General features: G+C 39.9%; 1 protein-coding gene across 1 annotated transcript; it reads left to right on the top strand.

Moving 5' to 3' along the window:
* Nucleotides 1-631: 631 nt before the first annotated feature.
* LOC310636904 (UPF0575 protein C19orf67 homolog) lies at nucleotides 632-17,122 on the top strand (the record flags this gene model as incomplete). The annotated part of the gene is made up of 7 exons (XM_083357057.1): nucleotides 632-909; nucleotides 3,170-3,314; nucleotides 6,348-6,448; nucleotides 7,097-7,282; nucleotides 11,087-11,209; nucleotides 15,610-15,787; nucleotides 16,562-17,122. 6 exons carry the CDS (start codon nucleotides 632-634, stop codon nucleotides 15,782-15,784), a joined length of 1,008 nt encoding a protein of 335 aa, XP_083213183.1. The 3' UTR covers nucleotides 15,785-15,787; nucleotides 16,562-17,122.
* Between the last annotated feature and the right edge of the window lie 1,537 nt (nucleotides 17,123-18,659).

Genomic DNA, 18,659 nt, shown 5'->3' with positions numbered 1-18,659 from the left:
TTCTTCCAATGCCCTTTTTTCTTCTTCAGTTGGCTGGTGTACACATTTTTCCCCTATTTATGACCCTGTAATCTCTAGATTTGGGATGGAGTCAGGGCAATTGAATGGAGCTGAGCGTTTACTGGCTGGGTGCCGTTCTTGACACCTATCCGGAGTTCACAGCAGATATTTTCTCTTTGTGCCGTGATAGACAAACATCTGTCACTACCTAGAACTGAATTCTCAATCTTCCAAGTGGGAGGTGAGAATCAGCACCTCTAGGCCACCACACACTTTATTTATTTATAAAATAAATAAAATATATTTTGAAAAATTTGCATAATAACTTACTAAGTGATGATAACATCACTTTTTAAAAAACATTTTATCCACCCACTCTTTAAGGAATTTGCTGTGTTGGGACTCTCCCTTTTTTCACACATTGTATGAGAGGTACATTGAATTACAGGTGTCAATGGTCATTCAGTGAACCTCAAACTCATGATCATAATACAAAAGTGGCATGGGAGGGTAAAGCTGTCATTTTGAGATTTCCATTTTTGTTTGGTAGCATTCTGGAGCTACTTAAGCTATCTAGTTGTTTAGTTCTCTATCTTTTTCTTGGCAGATTGCCTGAAGCAGGTCATTGAAGATGGCCAGTAAGCAAGGGTACAGTTGTCTCTCAGATGGCTGTCTGGATATTCCAATATCTAGCCCTGAAGGCACCCCAAATCTCAGTCCTCGTAGTCCAGGACTATGTCTTATATCTCCTCCAATTGCAGAATCTCACTGGCTGAGCAATGCTCAACCACAGACTGAGACTCCATCAGAAATGAACATCACTTTAGAAAAGTTGCTTGCTCCAATAACTGAAAAATTGAAATATTTGCTGAAGAAAGCGGAGGACTTCCAGACTTACCTTCTGTACAGGTGGGTTAAAATACTAGCAACCTTTTGACAGCACAGTGCTGAAACTTGAGTTTAATTATTTTAATATAGCCAAGAATAATATAATATCTAAGAAAGCAGTGGCCAGCACATGTCAGCACCAGCCAACCTTAGTTGATTTCATAAACCTTAATGGGATTGGACCTGTATAATACCTAGATAGAAGCCACAGGGAAATTCCACAGCTCTAGAATTCCAGCAACTGGAAAGTTAAAATCAACATGAATGTAAAAGTACTTTCACTTTATTACCAAAGCAAACTATATGAACATGACCATTAGGAGTTGAACTGAATTTCAGTGAGCCTTGCAGACATGGATAGGAGGAAAATTAAATAAATGATCAAACATTTCTGACATCCAGATGTTAAACAACAAAAGCAAAAGTTGCTTCTATTCCAGTGTTCTTAGTTCCACAGCTGCACTTCTATCACTCTGCACTTCTGTACAATATCTGTCTTTTATTTTTATATCTCCATATTGCTACACAACTATACCTACCTATGGATATACTACTGTACTTCGTATTTCTCTATTGCACTGCAATATTTTGGTTGCTCTTTTTTTCAAGAGAGCTGCTGTTGTATTGGCAATTGTGCTGTCCTCATGGTGGGAAAGGGATCCAGAAGGAGTGGAAGGAAGGAGCACAAATGCTTTAAATCTGCCCAACAGCTCTTCCTCTTGCAAACAGGAAGGAGAAACGCAATAAGTACTGAATGCGTTTTCTCTGTGTAGGGCTTTTTTTTTTTGAAACAGCAATTGCTGAGATTGTTTGAACATGGCTTGTTAACTTTAGTAAATATGATTGATCAGAAGATCTTGGAGTTCTTGTGAGCTTGTTCAGTATGCATTTCTTTTCTCCATGATGTTTCTTTTGTCTAATCCCCAGTTTATGACTAATATAAGGATAAGTCCTCCTTTGCTGGACTAGAGTTAAAATATTTTTGCCCTGATTCCATCACTAGCCAAAGATAGCCTCAAGATGCTTAAACATCTGTCACCCATTAGCTCGGAGGAGATCAGGTCACAAGCAGCAACAGTGAACCCAGGCAATAAAAGCAAGATACAGATTAAAAATGGAGGCAGCAAATTTCTTGCTGGTATACAGGGGCATCCATGGGGGTAGGTAAAAAAAATATCAAGATGGTGATTGCAACCATATACTGTACTTCTAAGCCCTGCCTCTTTCTAATCTAATGTATCTGTCTCATATATTTTATAAAGGGGGGGTGGACTTTAGTGACACTATTGCAGGGGTCTTCAAACTTGGCCCTTTTATGACTTGTGGACTTCAACTCCCAGAATTCCTCAGCCAGGCAAACTGGCTGAGGAATTCTGGAAGTTGAAGTCCACAAGTCATAAAAGGGCCAAGTTTGAAGACCCCTGCACTATTGTGACTGCTAATATAACTGTTTTGATACTCCCCACTCCTCCTCCCCCCAACATGACTGCTGGTGTAGTTTATTACCAAATCAAGGACAATAAAAAGTACTTTAGCTCAACAGAGGGAAAAGGCCTGTGTCTTCAAAATTAAGGGGGGAAATCTGTGTCTAACCTCCTATGCCTGCTGTAGGTTCATCTGGTTGAAACTCGGATCTAATCCTGCTTTTTGTTTGGGCATCTGTCATGATTTGGTAATAAAGAAGGGAACCCTTAAAAATGCAATGTCACCCATTACTTTTTTCTTTGTCCCCAGAGTTTTCTCTTATTTTTAGACCCCTTGCTCAGACTAGGATAAATCATGAATTGAACATGCTAAACACCATTCTTCTAAATATCTTAAATACTGTTAAAATTATGGTTTGTTTCAAAGAGCAATATCAAAACAGGCTGGAAAGGCACTGAACAAGATAAGGCAGGAATTAAGATATGAAAGAGAATTTTTGTATTGTTTTTCCCATTAGGATGGTCTGTAAGGCACTGCATTCCTGATACCTTGCTGATTCCGGTAGGTATCCTGGTGCCCAAAGGCAGCAATATCCATATATTTTTCTACCAAGCTCTTTGCCATACCTCAATTAAAAAGATGAAGCTTTCACATTTTGAACCCAGCCTGGAGTTGTTGATATGATATTCCTCAACTGCAGCCTATATATGCCCCAAGTGTAGCGTGTGTGTGTGTGTGTGCACATACACAAGCATGTGTGTGCAGTGGCACTAGCAGGTACAGTATGTCACAGAATAGTGCTGAGCAGGGAGCAAAGGCAGTGGCTCTCCTTGACGTAGTGCTGTCCTATTTTCAGCAGAGACAGAATGCAGAAGGAACAGTTTGCCAAAGCCATGCCTACCTTTTTGCAGATGTGCCAGCCATATTTCCACTATTTGGAATCTACAGCACGCAGCTGCACACCTTATTTAAGACCTCCACAGGAACCAGTCCGGAAAAGAGTGAGTGTTCCCATTGAAGCCCTTGGTCCTATTCCATCCAGTTAGGTTGAGGGGGGAAAAACAGAGACAACTACTCTGCATCTTTGTGAAACTAACCTGAGAAAGAGGGGAGGAGAAATAGGTTCCAGAATAGAAAAACTCTTCAAAATTTTTATTTCTTTAGTTCGTGGAAGGTAATTGAGATTCATTCCAGAACTTTCAGTTATATTGTAGCTTATAATCAGATGCTTCTTGTGTGCAGCACCAAAATTACAATGTAATTTCTACTCTACCCATCAAAGTATTTATCATTTTTATCATTGTTCCACATTTGTCTTTCACAAAAATAACCTCTTAAAAGTAAAACAGACACAAGCTCTATCTTAGGGAAACTGTATAAATATATTAGAAGGGAACATTTCAGGATAAATTGGATAAAACAAAGAAAGTGACACTAAACTTAGCAGATGGATGTAACAGCATCATTGATAAACCTAATGTGTCACTTTTTCCCAGTTTCCACTTCCATTTTTTCCAAAGTTGTTTGACGGACACCTGCAATTATCTTCACATCTTCCAACCTCCAAGTGCTGAAAATGAGCAGTGATTACTATGACCATTCAGTGGTTTTTTTTTCAGCAAATCAATCGGGGAGTACAATGTACTCTGTTGAATCAAAGTCCCATCCCTCACATGGCTGTGGGTCTTGGACTAAAAAGAATCCTGTCCTACCCAATGCAGCAGAAAAAGGAAATAATTTTCTACCATCTCTCCCCAAATCCATGTTACTATGAGGGAAAGCACTATTAGGGTAGGTGATTTGTAAATATCCAAAACCCCCCCCCAAGTAATTCTTTTTTACATGTAACAAAATCCTCCAAAGGGGGAAGGATAGCATATTAATATGGGGGATACAAGAAGGAGTAAATCTCAAGTTCCCACCAATTGTTCAGGTCTGCAGCTTTTCCTTGGTTTTCTAAACAAAAACAAAAACAAACCTATATTGGAGTGGGTGTAGGAGAAGACTTCTCTCTCAAAACCAGACTATACTGTTTGGTGGTACAAATTCGGTTCTGAATCAACACAAACACTGTGTGGACATGCTCTAGGTTAGATGGAGAAGTTTATACACGCCTTTTAGTATGGGATGGTTAGATTCCCAGATCCATAAAAGGTAGGTATACTCAGATGACCACAGATGACCATTCACACAAAATGCACTGGCTGTTGCCCCTTAGTTATTGTTTAGCATACAGCCCATTATTTAAGTGTCCTTCTTCATCATTTTCTTGCTGCAGGAAGTCTACAATTTTTTCAGAAACCTGTTGTGTATTTCTCACATCAGTCTAATAACTCAGGATTTTGCAGTTGTTCTTAAAGGTGATCTTTCGGTCCTTTTCTACAGGAGTACTTTCTTTTACCGTTTTTCCATTCCTCCCATTGTTGCTTTTCCCCAACACCCCAGCAAGCCTTCCATACATTGTTTCTGCCTGGCAGGGAATCTACAGTATGGGGACACTCGCGAAGGGTGCTTCCTTATTCACAGAACTGCTTGACAATGCCTATCTAGGTTCCCAAAGGATAGTTCACAGTCCATGCTCTTGCACTTTCCTTCTTTTTCTCTTTCAGAGGACAACTTTGATATACCTGGCCAGGTTCTTGAGCAGCAAAAGATGAGAAGTGGTCAGATCCTTTGTGTGTGTGTGTGTGTGTGTGTTCCTGACATTTTTTTGTCAGGAAATGCTCCAGGTTTCTCCACCTACGGCTAGGCACACAACTTAGCAACATGCCTATTAGATGGCAAGAAGAGACATCTCTATTCTAATCCAATGACATTTGTTCATCTATAACAGGGGTGTCAAACTCAATTTCATTGAGGGCCACATCAGCATTGCAGTTGCCCTCAAATAGCTACCAAGGACAAGTAGCAACGATAGAGCATTTGATTGATGGAATGATGGCCTGTCTGTGTTACTTTCAAATATGGTTAACAAATGCATGAGTGACTAGTACAACTGTATTATGTAGTTTAATCAAGTTTATCCTTTAAGACAGGGGTGTCAAACTCAATTTCATTGAGGGCCGCATCAGCATTGTGGTTGCCCTCAAGGGGCCGGGTGGGTATGGCCAGGGTGGGCATGGCCTACTGGGTGTGCGTGGCTAGAGTGCATATGACCTACTGGGTGGGCATGGCCAGCTCTACATCATTTGCATCAAGGGTGCCTATGGGGGCCTGGGCAGGAGTGGGACAGATCTGAGGGTCTCTGGCAGAAGGAGGGTCTCAGGGCCAGGGCCAAGGCAGTGGGGGCCGTTCCCTCACTGTTTCTAGGATGGCTTTGTGGGCCACATGAAACCACTTTGTGGGCCGGATGCGGCCCCCGGGCCTTGTGTTTGACATGTCTGCTCTAGAAGCAATGTTTCAGCAATATGTGTTGCTTGCCTGTGGAAACCCTCACAGTCCTCCAGCATAGGATGCTGCTAAAATAGGTTTTTATTCACAGACTTTTCCTGGGTATTTGGACCTTGACCTCCTCCATTTGTAATTGGCCTCCTTTCTCCCACCACTTTTTTTCACCACAAAATTAATGGTTGGGAAGAACTGCACACTTTTTTTTTTTTTTGGAAATACTGAAAGCTGTCCACTCTCACAGTACCCAGATCTTGCTGCCTAATTCAGGGTAAGCAATGGAAGCTGTATGGCAGAACAGAAAAAGGAGGCAACACATTTCTTCCTCACTTCCCCCCCCCCTTTTTTTGTTGGTAGTGAACTGACCGTTGGTTGAAAGCTGTGCTTTCTCCTCCTGCTGAGAGGGAAGGAGGCAGAAATACCCCAGACTTAGTTTTTCTCTTAGATTTCAGATATGAGGAATTTGGCTGTAAAACCACCACCCCCCATGCCATGAAGCCTCAAACCAAGTTTTAGCTAATGGAAGAACAAAACTTGATTGCTAAATATTGTAAATATTGGGGATTAGCTTGGTCTCAAGGACTTGCCTAACATTGTTTAAGATCTTGTTTTTTAGTCTCCACTCTCAAACATTTGATTTGCCACAGCTTCTGGAAATTTCTCAGCAATTGGCTTGCCAGCTTGAGCAACTGGTGCTGATGTATGCTTCTTTCAGCTTTGTTTCTCTTGAAGACACAGATCCATTCAGGTACAATGCATCTGTTAGGGAAAGGTTAGCTCTATGTACGTAGTGTGATTTATTTATTTATTTATTTAAATTTGTATAGCTGTCCATCTCAATTATATGACCCTAGGCAGCTTACAAGTCAAAACAGCAACACTAAACATTCAAATAAATAAAAATTAAAACAAATAAAAATTGTTAAAACAAATTCGCCAATGCAAGATGATGCAAGGTTAGACAAAAATGTTTCAGAAGTGATCTTTGCTAATCATTCAAATGTGTAGAATTGGAGGAAATAGTCTTCCAAATAAAACCAAGATTTGGCATGTGCCACGAAGTATACTTTTATAGTGTATTTTTGCTCTTAGACTGTTAACTGAAGTACTCTTAGACTGTTAACAGACAGAAAAGTGAACAGCTCATTAAAGTTTGCCTAAATATTCTTTTTGAAAATGTCTAAATCTAGGATGATCCTATCCCATTTCCAGGAATACTGAAAAGAAGCCTAAAGTTCCATTATGTTTTGATAACTTAGGTTCACATTCATAATTTTTCTTCAAAAGTTACTGGAACTGGCTCTTGGTTTCAAACCTGCCATTTGTCTCAACTTTCTTCTTCTGTACATGCACAAACATATCTGTCACTCGGTATTTGTCTCAAAATCTCCACCAGCATATCGTGTTTCTTCTGTGGGAAATTCTGGATGAATGAGACTCTGCAAGTTTCTATCTTTCGATACTGTATCTCAGCACCATACACAGCTGCTCATCTTCCTCACAATCTTTATAAGAAGATGCGCTGGAACCTGGACATCTTGGAAGGTTCTGCTGCTCGGAATCAAACACTCCGGACAGAATAGTGAGTTGCTGTATATACTGAGGTTATTTCATTTGTATTTATTTATTAAATTTATATCCTACCCATCTCACTGATAGGGCCACTTTGGGTGGTTTACAAACAGTAAAAGTTTTAAAAAGTTATATAAAAAACTAGAACCACGAAGATGGACAGCACGGGGATAAGATCTTCATCTTACCCCATTAACTATCTCCAGTGGTGAGCGACTGGAAAAACCAAGTTTTGATACTCTTCTGGAAGGCTTAAAGGGTGGGAGCAGTTCTTGCCACAAGTGGTAGAATGTGTGTGTATGTGTGGGGGGGGTGAGTGTATCACAGTAGAAAAGGCTCTTCTCCTTGACCCCACTAGCTGGGATTCTTTAGCAGGTGGGGTCTGTGATAGGCTCCTTCTGCTGAAGTGAATAGGGCACGCAAGTCCCATTGGGGATACCCTGGACCCATGCATTTGTTGTTGTTGTTAGCTGCGAAGTCGTGTCCGACCCATCGCGACCCTATGGACAACATTCCTCCAGGCCTTCCTGTCCTCTACCATCTTCTGGAGTCCATTTAAGCTCACGCCTACTGCTTCAGTGACTCCATCCAGCCACCTCATTCTCTGTCGTCCCCTTCTTCTATTGCCCTCGATCTTTCCCAGCATTAGGCTCTTCTCCAGTGAGCCCTTCCTTCTCATTAGGTGGCCAAAGTATTTGAGTTTTAGCTTCAGGATCTGGCCTTCTAAAGAGCAGTCAGGGTTGATCTCCTCTAGGACTGACCGGTTTGATCGCCTTGCAGTCCAAGGGACTCGCAGGAGTCTTCTCCAGCACCATAGTTCAAAGGCCTCAATTCTTTGGCGCTCAGCCTTTCTTATGGTCCAACTTTCACTGCCATACATTGCAACTGGGAAGACCATAGCCTTGACTATACGCACTTTTGTTGACAGGGTGATGTCTCTGCTTTTTAGTGTGCTGTCTAGATTTGCCATGGCTTTCCTCCCCAGGAGCAAGCGTCTTTTAATTTCTTGGCTACAGTCCCCATCTGCGGTGATCTTGGAGCCCAGGAAAATAAAATCTGTCACTATCTCCATTTCTTCCCCATCTATTTGCCAGGAATTGAGAGGGCCAGATGCCATGATCTTGGTTTTCTTAATGTTAAGTTTCAACCCAGGTTTTGCACTCTCCTTCTTCACCCGCAACAAGAGGCTCTTTAGTTCCTCTTCATTTTCTGCCATTAGAGTGGTATCATCTGCGTATCTTAGGTTGTTGATATTTCTTCCGGCAATCTTAATTCCAACTTTTGATTCATCTAGCCCTGCCTTTCTCATGATGTGCTCTGCATATAAGTTAAATAGGCAGGGCGACAGTATACAGCCTTGCCGGACTCCTTTCCCAATTTTGAACTATTCAGTGGTTCCATGTCCAGTTCTCACTGTTGCTTCTTGACCTGCATATAGGTTTCTCAAGAGACAAATAAGATGGTCTGGTACTCCCATCTCTTTAAGGACTTGCCACAGTTTGTTATGATCCACACAATCAAAGGCTTTAGCATAGTCAATGAAGCAGAAGTAGATGTTTTTCTGGAACTCTCTAGCTTTCTCCATGATCCAGCGTATGTTGGCAATTTGATCTCTAGTTCCTCTGCCTCTTCGAAATCCTGCCTGTACTTCTGGTAGTTCTCAATCCACATACTGCTGAAGTCTAGCTTGTAGGATTTTAAGCATAACTTTGCTAGCATGAGAAATGAGTGCAATGGTGCGATAGTTTGAATATTCTTTGGCACTGCCTTTCTTTGGAATTGGAATGTAAACTGATCTTTTCCAATCCTGTGGCCACTGTTGAGTTTTCCAAATTTGCTGGCAAATTGAGTGTAGCACTTTTACTGCATTGTCTTTTAAGATTTTGAATAGCTCAGCTGGAATACTGTCACCTCCACTAGCTTTGTTGTTGCTCAGCTTTTCTAAGGCCCACTTCACTTCACATTCTAGGATGTCTGGCTCGAGGTCAGTGACCACCTCATTGTGATTATCTGGGACATTAAGCTCATTCTTGTATAGTTCTTCTGTGTAATTTTGCCACCTCTTCTTAATCTCTTCTGCCTCTGTTAGGACCCTGCCATTTTGGTCCTTTATCATGCCCATTTTTGCATTAAACGTTCCCTTCATCTCTCCAATTTTCTTGAAAAGATCTCTGGTCCTCCCTATTCTATTGTTTTCTTCTATTTCTTTGCACTGTTCATTTAAGAAGGCATTCTTATCTCTTCTAGCTATTCTCTGGAATTCTGCATTCAATTGGGCGTATCTTTCTTTTTCTCCCTTGCCTTTCGCTTCCCTCCTTTCCTCAGCTATTTGCAAAGCTTCCTCAGACAGCCATTTTGCTTTCTTGCATTTCTTTTTCTTTGGGATGGTTTTAGTTGCTACCTGTTGTACAATGTCGCGAACCTCTGTCCATAGTTCTTCAGGCACTCTGGCTATCAGATCTAATTCCTTAAATCTATTTGTCACCTCTACTGTATATTCAACAGGGATATGATTTAATTCATACCTGAGTGGCCTAGTGCTTTTCCCTACTTTCTTCAGTTTAAGCCTAAACTTTGCAAGGAGAAGCTCATGGTCTGAGCCACAGTCAGCTCCTGGTCTTGTTTTTACTGACTGTATAGAGCTTCTCCATCTTTGGCTGCAGAGCATATAGTCAATCTGATTTCTGTGTTGACCGTTTGGTGATGTCCATGTGTAGAGCCGTCTCTTGGGTTGTTGGAAAAGAGTGTTTGCTATGACCATCGTATTCTCTTGACAAAATTCTATCAGCCTGTGCCCTGCTTCATTTTGTACTCCAAGGCCAAACTTGCCTGTTATTCCAGTTATCTTTTGGCTTCCTACTTTAGCATTCCAATCCCCCATGATGATAAGGACATCATTTTTTGGTGTTAGTTCTATAAGGTGCTGTAGGGCTTCATAGAACCGGTCAATTTCATCCCCATGCATAAAGGGCTTTAAAGGTAAAAACCAATACCTTGAATGGGACCCAGAAACAAACTGCAGCTCATTCAACAGTGGTATTATATGTGCCACCCTAGGGCCCCCAGAACTATCTGCGCTGCTGTATTCCAGACTTGCTATAGCTTCCAAATAGTCTTTAAGCATAGCCTCATGTAAAATGCATTACAGCAATCCAACCGAGAGATAGCCAGGACATGAGTGACTTGCGCAGGGTCTAATAATCCAGATAAAGGTACGACTGATCCACAACATGAAGTTGTGCAAAGGTCCTTCTAGCCACGACTTCCATGTGCTCTTTGAGCAGGAGTCGTGAGTCTAGGAGAATCCCCAGGTTGCACACCAGGTCTATCTGGGAGAGTGCAACTCCATCCGGAACTAAAGATGATAACCAGATCCCAAAGCTCTTTGAACCCACAGTACTCCATTTCACCAGTTCAGTTGCAGCCTGTTGTCCCCCATTCAGACTCCCACAACCTCCATGCAATGCAAAAGGGCAGCCGCAGCATCATTTGGATCATCAGGAATGGAGATGCAGAGCTGAGTATCATCTGCATACTGATATCCCATCACATGATGTTGGGTAATCTCATCCAGCACTGAGATATATGGGGAGGGTAGATATGACCTGGCTAGGCAGATCATTTATTAACACTTATCTCTTTCCATACCTCTGATGCTGAAAGAATGGTGTCATTCCAAAACTACCCCATATTATATCAATGTAATTCTTTCTTTGGTCTTAATTTCTTAATGTTTATTTCTTGAGTTTCCCAGAGGCTATTTGATCAGCCAACCACTTCACTGCTTCCATGCAATCTTGTCCTTGTGTTATAGCTACTTCCTATGCTTCCGTGATACAGGAGATGAAACAACTGTGAAAATGCAGAAGCTTTGGTCCATAGGACGCTGGGTGCCTGTAGATCCTGACAGTGAACACAGTTCTGATGTGCTATCCTGGTAGGTGTGCAGAAATAGAGATAGGACATTGGCATAACACTTACACAGACTGACTTAATGTAATGGTGTAATGGTTAAGGCATCAGGCTGGAAACTGGGACACTGTGAATTCTAGTCCCACTTTGAGCAACTGGATGATCTGGGTCAGTCACTTTCTCTAGCCCTAGGAAGGAAGCAATGGCAAACTATTTCTGGAAAACCTTGCCAAGAAAACTGCAGGAACTTGTCCAGGCAGTCTCCAAAAATCTGATTAAATGGAAGGAAAAAAATGAAAATAGTTTCTCAGTTGAAACTGTGGTTGAATTTGTTTGTGTGTTGTGAGATTAAGGAGTTGTCATGCCTTCTGACTGCAAGTTGATGTTCATGGCTGTGCTCTGCTGATCTTCTGCCAGTATGTCCTACATAGTGGCTGTTATAGTTCTTACATTGTATGTTGTAGATGACTCCTGTTTTATCTTCTTAGATTACTGGATCTCTTGGTTTACTTAAGATTTTTCAAAGGACTTTAATTGATTTGTGTACTATTGTGATGTGAAGTGACTGTAGTATTCTGTTGGTTGACTCCAAGATGTTTTTGTTATATAGGAGTGTTATCCTTTTCATAGGTTGTACTGCAACAGGTTGTCTGGTCAGGGGCTTTTTGAAAAAATTGCCTGAGTCTTCAGTCTGTTAGAACAGGGCTTTTTAACCAGTGGTACGGGTACCACCTGTGGTACATTGGCACCTAGCAGGTGGTACACGACCATCCTAGAAAAGTGGTAGTGGGGGAGGAGAATGAGCTGAACCAGTGGCAGCACCGCACAAGCCTGAGCGAGAGATGGCTGGAGCTGCAGGGCTGTCAGGGCTCAGCGGAAGCACCAGGATCAGCACTTCTTCAGGGCTGTCAGGGCTCAGTGGAAGTGCCAGGATCAGCACCAGGCTCCAGCTGGAGCTCGGCACTGATCCCGGCGCTTCTGAGGCCAGAAGAAGCACCGATCAGCTGGAATGTTGCAGCATCTCCAGGGTTTTGTTGTTTACATTCAGATGCTTGGCAATTGATTCATATTTATGATGGTCACAGTGTCCCAGGATCATGTGAAGTGACCAAAACCTGCTTCAACCACCCAGCAGACGGGGGGGGAATAAAAACCAAACACCCCCCTCCCCCCCGCTGCCAATCCTCAACAGAAATGCTCACAACAATGAAAACCTTGGACAGGAGGAAGAGTGCCGCCGGGCGGGCAGGCAGGTGTCTTGTTCGGCTGTGGCTTGGGAGGCACTTTTTTCAGTGCCATTGTAACTTCAAACAGTCACTAAGCCAACTGTTGTAAGTTGTGGACTACCTGTACATCACTTTTTTCCTTTTTTTTTTGGTCATCACGTTTTTGACACCTTGCTAGGTGACTGGTGGTATACGGATGTTGCCATATCCTAAAAGTGGTACAATGGGTGAAAAAGTTGAAAAGCCCTGTGTTAGAAGATTTTGTCCAGGTGATCTGCTTCCTCTTACTGGCATACTGGGTAGCTGCAGTGTGTTTGTACTTATCTAAATAATATTCTTATACTTATCTAAATTATATTCTTATACAACTTCTCTTAAAGGAATTGCTTTGAGTTGTTGCTTTGGTAGAATAGATGGTTAGTATTGGTATTGTTTCAAAAGACTGCCCTAGCATAGACGGTTGAAGTGATAGGTTCTTTTACTAAAGTTAAGTGGTTGCAGTGAAAGTAAAGCTAGATCTGAATATTCCCATGCAAATGTTACACTTTCCCTCCTTTCCCCAGCTCTCCCACCCTTGGCCAGTCCATCAGTGTCCAAAAAGATGCCTTTGTGATGTTTTGTTAATGGTTCGGAGCTTGGAGTCTCTCAATGCAGTTTCACATTCGGTTCCCAGGCCAGGTGTCCTCGGAGGCTGGTTTATTCCAGTTTGGCACCTCTGGTTCTTGTCAATGTGTCTCCCCTCCTGCTGTTTGTCTTCTCATTCCCAGGCCCATATTTTACTACCCCAAATTCTTTCCCCCTCCCTTACAATTTATGGCAGGATGCCAGCGAAGCAAAGAAGCTGGAGATGGCAGACCTGACAGACTTAGGTTCTAATTTGCCATCATTTTCTACAGGATAGACAGGAAGGTTAATGTGTTATTATTTTCTTCTTCCCTTGTGAATTTTATTCCTTTGAATGTGTTGTTAATGTATCTTCTCCAATTGTTCATTTTTATTAAGATGAAAGTGTCATCTAGATAACATATCCATAATTTTGTTGTATGTCTATATGTATATTATACATATTATTTGCTCTGTGCTAGATTGAATTATTTTGTCCCTTTAATCTAGCATTCTTTTCTTTTGACTATCAATGTTCACCATGACGGGTGAATGTTGGGAAGGTTGAGTCAACTGGGATTGAATTAAAGGCATTCTACACATAGTTCACACCTTATGACCGTAATAGAGTTTGGCCAGTAGGGTCATAATTTGTGACAATCATAAAGGGGTCACCCATGTGACTGACTGACTTGATTTTACAATTTTTGCAGTGGTTATTAGTGAATACTATAGTTGTTAAGCAAGCCGATTCTTTGTTATGGATGAGTTTTGTTGAAAACCAGAAATAAATGCTGGTTTTCAGCAACAACATCATAAAACATAATCATATGATTGTGGGACATTGCAAATGGCCATAAATGTGGGTAGGTTGCCAAGTGCTGGAAATGTGGTTATATAAATGTGTATGTGTGTGTATGTGGGGGGGGGGGGGGGTTGGCCATCAGGTTGTAAGTATCCCAGGGTAGATCCAGCTTAACTTGAAATGGTCCCTAAGCAACCAGTCATAAGTTGAGGACTAACTATACAAACAGTAAGCTCTTCTATTGCACAGATATCCAAAGACTGCTCTAAATTTGCACTGAAATAATTGAGGACCTAATCCTTGAGGGAAAACTAAAGTTTCATATCCTCTAAAGTAATTGAAATGCTGCAATGCATCATCATCACTTCCATCACTATACAAATATTTAATTCACATAAAACTTTCCTTAGATATTCAAATACATTATCTCCAGTCTCCAATACTTTTCTTAAAGCAGACATGTCAAACACAAGGCCCGGGGGCCGGATCCGGCCCGCTAAGTGCTTTCATGTGGCCTGCGAAGCCATCCTGGAAACAGTGAGGGAACGGCCCCCACTGCCTTGGCCCTGGCCCAGAGACCCTCCTTCTGCCAGAGACCCTCAGATCTGTCCCACTCCTGCCCAGGCCCCCATAGGCACCCTTGATGCGAACGATGTAGAGCTGGCCACGCCCACCCAGTAGGTCATATGCACTCTAGCCACACCCACCCAGTAGGCCACGCCCATCCTGGCCATACCCACCCGGCCCCTTGAGGGCAACCACAATGCTGATGCGGCCCTCAATGAAATTGAGTTTGACACCCCTGTCTTAAAGGATAAACTTGATTAAACTACATAATACAGTTGTACTAGTCACTCATGCATTTCTGAACCATATTTGAAAGTAACACAGACAGGCCATCATTCCATCAATTGAATGCTCCATCGTTGCTACTTGTCCTTGGTAGCTACGTTCCTACCAAGATTATGTTCAGAAACATTAACTTTAACTGTATGTATATTATTGCTTTCAAATTTGTTAAAGGAACACAGACCTATCTGTATTAAAATTATATTTGAAACAGCTTGCATTGTCTTTGGCATCAGCAAATATTCTAATGGGAAATTATGAATAAGAATTCTGCACTGGAAATTTAGAGTATTGCATATCACAACACTATTGCAATTTTATCTAAAACAGTTTCCTATTTACATAATGTGGGATGTAGTTGAAATGTGTGGGACAAAATTGATTGTGTGTCTGTGAGTGTGTGCTGTAACTTCCCACTCAGTTTTATTGTGGTAAAAACAAATGTAGATGATCCCATCTGCTTAATTCAATATTATGACTGAATTCAATACTGTGACTGGTGATTGAGTCAACAATACACATTTTCTGAAAAATATATACAGTACAAAGAAGCACTTTTGAAGATTCAAAAGCAAAATATAAAAAGATAAATACTGGAAAGATATTGTAGTTTTATAATAGATACCTGATGCTTCCAGAGAACACTTTTATTCTATAGATGTTCTGTTGCCTCTAAAAGGATGGTAGTCTTCCAAGTGTAAACCTTTCTCTTATTTTTCTATTATTATCCAAGTTACTTTAAAAAAACCCAGACATATTGTGTTAGTACAATTGTTAAGAACAGCCAGCCATCTGAAAGCATTGATATGAAAGAAATTCATACATGCATTACACTTCATTTGCCCTTTGTCTATTGATAAATGTCTCCACAGCACTTGTCTAGACTCTAGATAATGTATGCTATAATGACCACCTCCAACTTCTCCCTTTTTCTTCACACAGGGTGTTGTGTCATCAGCCCACAGGGGATTACCAGCAGCTCCTAACAATTGGATTTGAGGAACCTTCTCACACCTTAGCTACAGACCTCTTAGTGCAGATGCTAAGTGCTCAGAGTTCTGGTCTTCTTAATCGTGAGTCATCCTGCTGGCTGGGCCCAGGAGAACACGTGCAGTAAAATGTACATAACTTTCAAGTATACCACAGTGTGTATTTCATACATACGATTGCTGCACAGCATCACCAGCACTGCATTATCAGCATTGCCAACACCACATTTTCAAGAGCATTATTCCAGATGCCAGTTATGTTTCTTTAGGTTATGTTTCTTTGAATATAACAACTCATATCAGTTCCAATGTATTCTGAGGCTACTCCTTCATACTATTCAGGGCTGTAGATGTTAAGAACTGATAGACAATATATCTGAGAGATCAGGCTGTGGAAAGGTACTTCAGCTTCAGTTCTAATTGTTTATTCATTTATTGACTCATTTTTCCAATGTCTAGGATACCACACAAATAACAAAATTGAAACATCTAAACATAAACATTTAAAATCCCATTTGAAAACAACATAACACAGGCTATTAAATTTAGTAAACAAATCAACAGTAAGATCGGCAGTGCAGAAATTAGGTCTTCTAATACCAGATAAAACATTCAACTAGCCATGAAAAGCTTCCCTATCCTTGTGACTTTACTTCTTGCATTAATGAGATCATGAATGGGATATCTTGACTATTTTGAAATTGTGACAAGCTGTGTGTTTCCATGGGTTCACTATGGTAATTATTCTAATGTTACAATGTTAAATATTATAAGCCACATTTCACTTTTTTAAAAATTGCCTTGTTTCAGAATAAAAGATAAACTACAATAATTTAATTTAGAAAAAAAATCCTCAAGGAAATAAAAGGAATGTTCACTTTTTTTTTCTTTTTTTCTTTTAAAAGCGGATACTAACACCATGTATTTTGGAAACGCACTGGCCAACTTTGCAAAACTAGGCTGGATATAGTCTTGTTTTTCTTTACCTGCAGTAACAATGACTGGAATTCATTTGGAAGAATTTTATGTTCATAAGAAACTTGGAAATCAGAAATGCAGCCTGAACATACTGCAACAGAACTAACCCTCCTATGAGTAATAACAGGTCCTGCACGTATGTTGAAATTTTTCACAGGGCACATAATACGTATAGCTGGTGTCCTGTTATGCGTGAAGAAAGTGCTGCCTTTAAAACGTAGACCATCCAGTTAAAACATGAAGAAGAAAGTTAAGCAAGAATGCAGAGTTGGAAGGGCACCTGTTATAAAACAAAACAGAAATAAAAAAAAGAGCCCTGCCATCTAGCGGTCTAAATATTTATTTCAAAGGTCAGCCATGCTGGTGTGTTGTTTTTGCAAGACTGGAACAGAATGTATACAAACACTGTAATGTTTTTGCTTTGTTAAAATATGTAACAAAATGTACACAAATGTAAATAACAGAAATGAAAATAAAGAATTATGGTAAACACATATAAGAAAAGTTGTATTTTTTATTTTGCAACACAGAATAAAAATAATACAAACTTTAAAAAAATCCAACAAACCCAAATAAATTAGAAAATGTGCCTACAATGACATTTGTATTATCAAAACTAATCTAGTAGGAAAATGTCAATACAGATAATAAATCATGACCAAATTACTTGAATTTTTCCACTATAATTTTCCAAAGTATTTCACTGCAATATTTTTTCAGCAAAATAATATCCCATGGTTTTCAATATTATTGTTCCAATAAAAGATTTCGGTATCTCTACATTTTAAAGTAAAAATAAAGTAGGTAATAAGAAAAAATGAATTAATTTTTTAGGTGAATGCAGAATAAAATATAGATAGTAAAACACCTCAGGATTTATTATCAAAGATAGTTGAATTATTTATTTCTTCCAAATCTTTCAACTCAGAACATTGACTAACTGGATAATAATGAAATGTTAGTGAAGTATGACACCACCTATAGATTATTTTTATGGTAAATTAAACAACCTGTGGCCCCTCGGTTATCATTTCCTTACCAAATTTCTCAATGACTTCAACAGTAGCTGAGCTTCTATTATCTTCATTGGAAAAGTTATTTACAATCCATAGATATTCAAGAGATGTATATGTCTTTAAAATAGCCATGTTGAATTGTATAGCACAATTAAACATCAGGAATTAACCACATCAAATTCTGTATTAAGTCATAAAATGTTTTATGATAATGCTTACGTCATATTTTATAAAAATTTCCAAATTTCAATTCCATGGAAGACATGGATTCCAGATTTTGCATGCATTGTAAGTTAGCCCATTTGAGGTACCTTCAACAATTTTTGATTTATGATACATTTCAGCTAGGTAAAGGTCACACACAAACAGTTTTAATAATATATAGATTCATGGGGACTTGCTGAAATAATTTACTGTGAAAGGAATTTGCTTGCCACAAGGAAGTCTGATGAGATTCATTAAGTTCACTACCCAAATTATCCTGCATTTAGACTCTCAAAAGCAGTCTAAGACTTTTGTATTACATTTTTGAGAGTTCATTATTATTATAGTTATATACTATTTTTAACTATTATTGATAGTGCTTTGCTTCATATACTTTAGTCAATCGAAACCACGTTGGTGCTTCTTTGCAGCACTTTTACAAAATATACTTGGGGTTACAATTAAATCTCTAATTCTATAAAGTCTTCTGTAAAATAAATGCCTTGTATTTATCCTCATCTTTAACCATTCAATCGAAACCAGGTTGGTGCTTTTTTGCAGCACTTTTACAAAATATATTTGGGGTTACAATTAAATCTCTAATTCTATAAAATTTTCTGTAAAATAAATGCCTTGTATTTATCCTCATGCTTAACCTGCAGTGATTAAAAATGAGAGAGGAAGCCAGGAGCTAAAGTTGTTTCCAGCTTCTCCAAATCTGAATATTGATTTGAAAAGTGATGCATGTATTAAAACTGGCAGAATTATTCACTGTCTGAGGGAATTGTTCTGTTCACAAAATGCA

The sequence above is a fragment of the Vipera ursinii genome, assembly GCF_947247035.1.
Source record: "Vipera ursinii genome assembly, chromosome: 2".
Taxonomy (NCBI): domain Eukaryota; kingdom Metazoa; phylum Chordata; class Lepidosauria; order Squamata; family Viperidae; genus Vipera; species Vipera ursinii.
Note: the sequence above shows the minus strand (reverse complement) of the source record. Positions and strands in the feature narration are given on the sequence as shown.